The following is a 9,291-nucleotide window of genomic DNA, read 5'->3' as shown; positions in this document are numbered from 1 at the left end:
TTATATTATATGTATATATATATATATATATGTATATACATATTTATTATTAAATTTTGGACTTAATATTTTATTTATCAAATTAGTAATAAATTGAGATAGTTTAATTAAAATAATTTCATGTATTCTTTCAAGTACATTTATTATGTATAACAACGATCAACTATGGATTTTTGTTTTCTTCCAAATGTGATTTGGACATAACTGAGTATTAAATTACATATCTAGGTTGTTTGTAAGATTAAAAAGGTATTATTAATATAGTTCACTTTTAAATGCTTCATCCCTACATTTTGATTATAAAGATGTGTATATGGGTAATGCATATAAATGCGAGTGGTTTGCCATTTTTGAAAAGTATATTTAAGTTCAAAAAAAAAAAAAATCATTGCCATAAATTTTAGTTTAATAAAGTGAATATATTATGATAATATGTTCATATGTGTGAGTATATAAATAAATACAAGTATATGATTTTGTAAGGCTAGTTGTTAATATTTATTTAATTACTTATTTATTTATTTATCTATGCTGATTTAAGAGAATTAAGAATTGTAAAAATATTTAATATTAAAATGATGTTAACATGGTATATTTTCTTAAAATTATATTTTGGGTTTCAAAAATTATTTATTTATTTTTATTTTTAGTAGCTTTGATTATTGATTCTTGGGTGATATCTAAATGGTTAGATTTACATTTGATTTTATTTAGTTTGTATGATTATTCATTGTGTTTAAATCTTATTATTTTTTTCTTACTTTTGTTTGTTTATTATTTATTTGTTTATAAATTTGATTATATGTTTGTTTATTCATTTAATTATTTATTTAAAACATTTATTTATGGTTTTTAAAATGTAATTATGAGGAGTTGATATTTTTCATAATTGTATGTTTATACGTGATTGATTGGTTTATAGATGCACCATATAGTACCGATATTCTCGACATGACATATATATCATTGATTTTAACATGTAGGTTATATGTAGTCATCCCTTATGTGCTATGATGAGCGAGGATAGGCATGTATACTCTAATGATACCATTAGTCACTCTCTATGACAAGTCATATTTAGTCATCCTATAGACGCTAAGATGAGAGAGAATAGGCAAGTATTTTTACAATGACGACATTAGCTACTCCCTCTTAGCTGCCGTAGGTTGGTAGCACCATTGGGACACTAAAGGGGCTGCATGCAGGTTTTCTTCTTCTCTCTTTTCTATTAAGTGGTTTTTAGGACACCAAACATAACTTGGCAGCGCTGGTATATCGTATGATATATCAAATGTCCTTTCGATATATGTATATATATATATATATATTATATTATGTGTCAGGTATATCATACCATATTGGGGTAATAACCTGATTTGGACCATGGATGGTTTACTATTGTATTTCTGCTACTTACGAAATCAACAGGTTGGATGGTCATTACAGGCAACCACATTTGACTGTATTCGTAGTAGTATACCTACAAATAGTTGATATCATAGAACTGTGCATTGGTGTATCATATGGTACATTTGGTATATTTTTGCTATGATTGTATGGTTTATTTAAGGTGTTTATCATTTTTAGTTCTATTTTATCTAATTATTATTATTATTGTTGTTGTTGTTGTCAACTGCACAATTGTTGTATTTGTCTTAATTAATGACTTTGTCGATTTGGGGTTACTTGTGTTACATGGTACAGTAGTGGAAGAGTTCATACAACACTGGTAATATAAATTTGGATGATGCGCCTTAGGGTAAGTATTTAAGTCTTTGGATAGATGTATTAGCCTTCGGGCATGTGTACTAGCAATTAGACAAGCACTTCAGCCTTCGAGTAAGTGTATTAGCCTTTGAACATGTGCAATATAGCTTTCGGATAGGTATTGTAGTCTCTGGGCAGATATTTCAACCTTTGGCTATGCATGTTAGCCTACAAACAGGTTACTTAAGTCGTTTAAGAGATCGTATACATATTAATAGTTAAGTATATATACATATATATACATAAAGAAAATATGTTGTAAGGAGTGATAATGTAATTGAAATTATCGCCATGACCTTATCTGTTCAATTGAAAGTATTATTTTTATATGTGTAATTTAATGTAATTTATTTTATTTAAAGATATCTTGCCATTTGTTATTTGTTAACAATATAAACTCATATCTATATATTTTCTTAGATGTTGAGATGTGTGTTGCATGACTTGGGTTCTAAGATCTACATTGTCTTTATTTGTTGTCATTATTATTGTTAGTACGAATATTGCTATGGTTGTATCTTTTGTTACTAGATATGCTATGGACATAGAATAATCCATGTTATTATTATTATTATTATCATTATTTATTTTATTTACATTTATGTGCTGATATAATTATGAAGTGCTGCAAAATTATGAAAATGTAGTAAGTGGGAGGTGTTGGGGACAATAAATTTACAAAATTACATATTTTCTTTGCTGAGTAAAAATATAAGGAGATTCGAGACAATCCTAGGATTTAGATAGGAGACTCTGAAAGGATCTTGACACGTAAAAAGATATTTACAATTTATGTTTATTATTTATATTTGTATTCCTATGTAGCTATTATGGAAGTTCTGTAAATTTATAAAAATTTGTAGTAAGGGGGGAAAAAATAAAGTAAATGTTTATTTTTTGAGTGAGTTTTCTGTACAAGAAAAAAAAAGTCAATTTTACAAAGGAGATGTAGCAAGAATTTTTGTAGAATTTCTGGTAGGGTTTCCCCTAGCTGGAGCTATTCTAAGGTTATGATAGGTAAATGTAGGAGGATCCTAGCATTTTGATAGATTGTAATATTCATTATTAGTGAAATTCAATGGTGAAAAATAAATTTATAGACTTTATTTCAGTCCAAAAAATCTATAGATGTGTGTGGGTGTATATATATATATATATATATGCTAAAAAAAGTGAATAATATATTATATATACATATAGTCTTACCATATCAAAAGTAGCTGAACATTTATGTCCCCGTACTCCAATTGTGAAAAACAAATAAATAAATAAAAGAAAGTTGGTGAGTTGGCTGGTCTCACCGAATGAAAAAGGAGTCGTAGGCATAAAATTAGAATGATTAAAGTTTCATAGTGAATTGCAGTTGGATCACCCTAGCTACATCGATCATTGACCTCTAATAATACCTCTGACTATACCTTAGATCTTTTTACAAGTGTTCAAATAGAAGACCAGCTTACCAACAACGAAACTAAAGGGCAAAAAGGAAAAAAAAAAATGTTTAAAAAATAGACTTGAAAAGAATCTATTTCACTATAGGTGTGAAAATAAATATTAAGTTATTTTAGCCTTTTTTGTCATCTAATGATAGTAGTATTAAACACATTTCAACGGTTTCCAAAACACGGAAAATCTACCTTATCAAGAGAGGTGGAAATCCCCACCCATTTCAACATCAAGTTTAAGATATTTTCCATTTTTCCACTCTCGTACATACGCATCACTTTCCTATTAGCAAAAATTGAAATTTTTTTTTTTTTTTGGCCATATATATATATTTTTCCGTCCCATTCCATTATCGATGAACGCAAAACATGCGGCTGTAGCATTACAAAAGATTCTATATTACCAACTTTTCTGTAAAAGATATATACAGCTTTACCAATTTTAGAATCCAAATTAAGGGAAGCACTAAGAAATGCAAACGTATCTGTAAACTTCAAGTATTTTATAATAACAAATTTTAAAAAAAAAGTATATACATATATATATATATATATATACATTTTAACTATTTTGCCCGTCCACCCAACCTCGTTTTTGTATTGTACCGTTGGATTATTTTCTTTTTTTCATCTGCTGAACTGTTAAATAGTCACACATTCGAACAAGAAAGAATATTATGTGGCCCATGAGGGTCAAGTTTTAAATCTTCAAATCTTTGTTAAAATTTATTTATATTAAGAAATGTGACTATGACGTGAGATCTACTAGTTTGAAAAAGTTGTATTTTCGATTTTCAAATTTAAAATATTATAATTTTCTTTTTCGATATGTTGAACTGTTAAATAGTCATGTACTCGAACGAAAAAGAATATTATCTGACTCATGAGGATCTAAGTTTTAAATATTCAAATCCTTGTCAAAATTTGTTTGCACCATGAAATGAGGCCAAGATGTGAGATCCACTAGTTTGAGAAAGTTGCTTTTCAGCCCTCAAATTTAAAACATTTAAGTTCAAACTCTCAAGTTTTGCTTTATTAATGTAATTTTGTCCAATTTGATTTTTGACGAAGGGCAATTAATATTTAAGGTAATAAAAGAATTTTAAATAGAGCACTTAAATTGCCTCAAACTATAATTGGAGGAATATCTAAATTGTAACAAATTATATTTTATTAATATTGGTTAAATATGATAAAAATAATTAATCATAGTTAGTTAAAAAAATCCAACTAGATTAAAAATTGAAACTCAAAAGTTTAAAATATTAAAATATTTTAAATTTGAAAGCGAAAGAAAACAAGTAACCTCTTGAAAATAGAGGATATTAAAATACAATTAATCCAACATACATTCACTTTATTACACCAAACTATTACATCTATTTTATTTAGGCATAGCTTTCAATGTCAATCTTTTTTTTCTTTGGGCCGAGAGCCTACTATGTCATCATAATTTCATGATGAACATTAATGATTTTTTTAATTAAGGAATCTAGTATTTATTTTTATAGAATTCGAAGCCATAAATGGAATGATTATTTAAGTCCTTACCTAAAAAACTCTAAAAATGAACTTAAATTTTCAAAATTACCAAAAAAAAAAAAAACTTCATATACCCAATAAATTGCCCTTAAAAACTAGAGTAACATTATTTACCATAATTGATGATAATCACTAATGGACTCCATAAAGACAAGATTATAATTAATTGGATCTTATCTACATATTTAATAATAAAATTTATCGGAGTAAGTAAAGCTTTGAAAACACTTAGCATATTATACTGTGATAGGATCCATCGACGATGGGTTACCAGAACCCATAACCAGGAAGGGTGCCCAAGAACTTGCAACTCACAAGCCCACCATTCAGAAAAAAACTTTGAAGCCCAATAGCTATTAGGCTTGGATGCTGCCACATTGCCAACTAAGACTGACATGTGAGCTCATGATGACTTGAGTTTTAGATGTAGGTCTTCTTCTAAGCACGAGGCTGGACGTTCTACCTAATGTGTTTGTGACAGCCTCAAATGAAGAAATCTGAAGATATCAGTGTATGCTACTCTTGTTCGTAACACATTATTTAAAGAATTTTAGTTGTTATTTGTTGAAAAAATAACTTAATCTGTTAAATTTATATTAAAAGTAATTGTTATTTGCTTAAAAAGTAATTAATTTGTCAAATTTATGTAACAAAAAAAGAGATAAAAAAGGAAAAAAAAAAAAAAAAAAGAGTTATTGTCTGTCTTGTAAACACCTCCTCAAAAGAATTCGACACACGTACACTCAAAATTTTCTGACAAGAGTGATCCTCTAGTGGAGATTCTAGAAGGTTCTGATATTAAAAGTTTAATAGTCCATGTAAACATTGTGACAGCTTGTTTGTTAAGAATTAATTTTGTAACTAGTTGCAAATTATTTGAAAAGCAAGTGGCTGTGCATCCTTGTAACCAGTGTATAAATATGTGTTTTGCTTCTAATTGCAATTATTGAATAGAATCATAAAAAAGTATAGAAAAACTTTTTATCAAATTTTCTTGTCATCTTAGACTCAGATTTCTTGCATATTCTGTTACAAGGTAATTATTTGTTAATTATATTTAAATGTAATTAGTGAAAATAAAAACTAAATTCCAACAAAATAAAACCTTTTCATAATTGATATCCAAAATTTGACAATTTTAATATTATCACCGATTAAATCTATAGATTTTGCAATAATGCTACCTTCCCTTAATTTCATAAAAATAAAATAAAATAAGAAGCCACTCTCGACATAGAAGACAATTATTAGAGGATAGAGCTTCCGCTTATAAATTGGGTGTCCACGTTGTTTGTCTAGTTTGGCTCATGGATGTTAAATTAGACATAGTTTATTGTATGATCATTGTTGTGGTATTTGTTTTGGTCTTGACTCCAGCATTGCTAACTGAAGGCCATTTGGAGCATTTTCTTATTTTAATATTAGAATGTATTTCCATATGATTTTTAACAAAACATTAAAATCATTGTTTTGTTACAAATTATAAAAGCATTTAAAAAAAAAAATGCTATTACACAAAACCCTAATCATATTGTTATCGTTTAGATTATGCCAAATTCAGATTTATTTTTTGGGACGACGGTAGAAGAAATAATCCGTTTGTCTATTCCCTCTTGTCCAACATTCTAAAAGCGCTTAGACGCCCTAGAATCAATGCATATCTCTGCCTCTATCGTCAAAATATGATAGTCACAACGAACGCAACCAAAACCAAACTTATAAATTAAAAGGAAAAGCAAAAGTAGCACCGGCATAGTAAAATACTTTGGACGAAACCATATTTATTTAAGTGGTTTAGGTTATTCCTTTTACATGGTTTTGATTATTACAGTACTCTTGAAGTATTATTATGGTACTCCATAAATTAAGATTTGATCACCCAAAAGGCCTCTGGTTGTAGCAGTCGAGGTTATCTCCATATCCAACACCAAGTTGATCGCAGTATCTCTTATAGAATCCAATGCGATCCTCCACCTCATCGTTCCTACCTTTTCCACATTCAAGCCCACCATTGATGATGTTTGTGATCAAACCATAACCCAGAACTCGACCCGCATCAGAGTCAGCTCCCGAGGGAGTCCATCTCTCGGTTATAACATCGTGGGAGGAGGGTTTTGGCGATTGTGGAGTCATCCAGAACCAGATTGCCGTCTTGAATGAAATGACAGCGTCGGTAGCAACAAGGTCTGGGTTGTTCAATAAATCTGCTCCAATGGCTCTTCCACACTCACCATAGTTGTAGTTCCTATATATATATATATATATTATATACATATATATATTGAAATAGTTCAAAAAAAAATTATTAAAACGGCAAAAGAAAAGTAGGGGAGAACATTTTTTTGGTAGCTTAATTAATTACCATGAAACTTGAATAGGACCACGGCCAAAATATTTGCGTCCGAAAGCACATGGATAGTTGGACTCAGTAGAACAGTAATCATTTCCATCATTTGCCTCGCTAATATAGCAGTATCCCCAAGCGTATCTGCCATCAGGTGCAGAATCCCATCCTCCTGCATATATTTATAGTCACCAAAGTCCGTAAATCATTCAAATTTGTCATCACTTGTGATGGGATTTGTTTATTTATTGGTAGCCCTTAATTTTTTGTTTCCCCCTTAGATTTCTTAATACTAAAAATTTAATGATGAGTAAGTGCATCCTATAATGGTCATGTAACATGTAAATTCTAATTATATGTGTTATCAATGATTATAAACAAAATTTTATTTTAAAACAAATGAAATAAATAATGAATTGGTAATTAAAACAAAATAAAAACAAAAAAATCTCTAGTTGATCAAAACTAGCGGAACCACATATCGACATAAAAATTTAACTGGTTACTTTTAAGGGTTCATTTTCTCATATAAGATCTCTTTTACTTTTAAAATATCAATAAATTAATAAATTAAATTAAACTAAATGCAAATATCAAAAAATAGATTCAACTACTTATTCATGATAAAGTATCTCATGCCACAAAAAGTATGTTCAAACTGTTTATTAATATATGATCTATGAAATTTAAAATTTTATTAGAGAAAGTGAGTAATCCTATATAATAATGTTTTATTTGGTATAATTTTTGATTATTTATGCTTAAAAGCCTATATAGTAAAGTTTTATTTGACATATTTTTTGATTATTTTATATAAAAACTGCTTTTGGAAGTATTTGATTGAATAATATTGGAAAATGTTTTAGATTTCAAAAGAAACTTCTAATCAAAACCAATAAAAAGTAATTTTTTCAAGAAGTACTGATATTTGTGGAATAGCAAAAACAAAAGCTATGCCAAAAAACGACTACCAAGGAGAATATATAAATCTTTGAGAATATGAACAGTACCACTAGTTTCATGGGAAGTTTGGCCTAAGAAAGCAGCGACCTCTCTTTTCCTGGTGGCTTCATCACCGGTGGTACCAAAGCCAGGGAAGGCTTTGGCAGCAGCAATGAAAGCATCGTAGCTATAAAAGCCCCTGCTGGGGCAGTCATTCCGATGCTTAAGAATCTCATCAAAAGTGGACCTTGAGATCGGGATATTACCCCCACCGCCACGGCCACGGCCACGGCCACCACCACCGCCACTGCCACCGCCACTGCCACCGCCGGCAAAGCATTGGCTTTGGCAACCATTGGTGCAATATTCAGGTGTAGTGCCACACCACCCATACTTGCTGCAGCAAAGCCCTCCAGGGCAGGTAGCACCTCCAACGCGACTTCCACATTGCTCTGCTAGGCTTCCTTGGATGGAAAACAACAGGGAAATAATTGTCAAGCCCCAGAACTTCATTTTGGTCGTGTTTGTTTGTAACAACTAATTGTTGAGATGTTTGAGATGGCTTAGAGGTAAAGATCTGTATTTATAGATGGTGATGGAAGTAAAAATATAGTTAATTAATTAATTAATTGATTCATATTATTGCTATTATTATTATTAATTTTGTAACCTTTGAACTTGTACAATTACGTAAGTGATAATTTCATAAACTTCCAATGCGAGGTTTAAAACTTTTGTAAATTTGTAATTTTTTTTATTTTGGAAAATTTTACATATTTGTCATTGCCATTGTATTTTTATTGTTATTTTTATTTTTCAGCCAGTTCTATTTGAATTTCATTTTCTTTGCAAGTTTCTCTGTTTTTTCTTTTTATTAGCATAGAATACAAAAATTAAGCCAAAAAGTTAATGAATTTAACCAAAAAGTTAATGTGTAGAAAGATCCAATAATCTAAACCAAATATTTTAAAATAAAACAAATAGTGTTTCAATTGATAGTATTTAATTTGGTATTTAAAAATAAAATTTGAAGCTTCTAACTAATTTGTATTAAGTGAATTATATATGCAAATTCTTATTTGGATAATTTTTTTGTCTCTGCAATAAAAATTTTATTTTAATTTTGTATTTTATGCCAACAAATTAAAAACTGTAAAAATAAAAATCAAAGGGAAGTTTCTTAAATAAAATAAAAATACAATGGTAAATTTTCAATCAATAAGTCACTAAAAAAATGGAGAAATACAATAA

General features: G+C 29.1%; 1 protein-coding gene across 1 annotated transcript; it reads right to left on the bottom strand.

Moving 5' to 3' along the window:
- Positions 1-6,507: 6,507 nt before the first annotated feature.
- Positions 6,508-8,578, bottom strand: LOC107427299 (endochitinase). Its single transcript, XM_060811457.1, has 3 exons — positions 8,109-8,578; positions 7,117-7,270; positions 6,508-6,999 (listed from the first exon to the last, which is right to left on the bottom strand). The coding sequence occupies exons 1-3, from the start codon at positions 8,551-8,553 to the stop codon at positions 6,630-6,632; spliced, it is 969 nt and encodes a 322-aa protein (XP_060667440.1). The 5' UTR covers positions 8,554-8,578; the 3' UTR covers positions 6,508-6,629.
- Positions 8,579-9,291: the final 713 nt, after the last annotated feature.

This window comes from Ziziphus jujuba, chromosome 9 (genome assembly GCF_031755915.1).
Source record: "Ziziphus jujuba cultivar Dongzao chromosome 9, ASM3175591v1".
Lineage (NCBI taxonomy): Eukaryota > Viridiplantae > Streptophyta > Magnoliopsida > Rosales > Rhamnaceae > Ziziphus > Ziziphus jujuba.
This window is presented reverse-complemented; position numbering and strand designations above follow the sequence as displayed.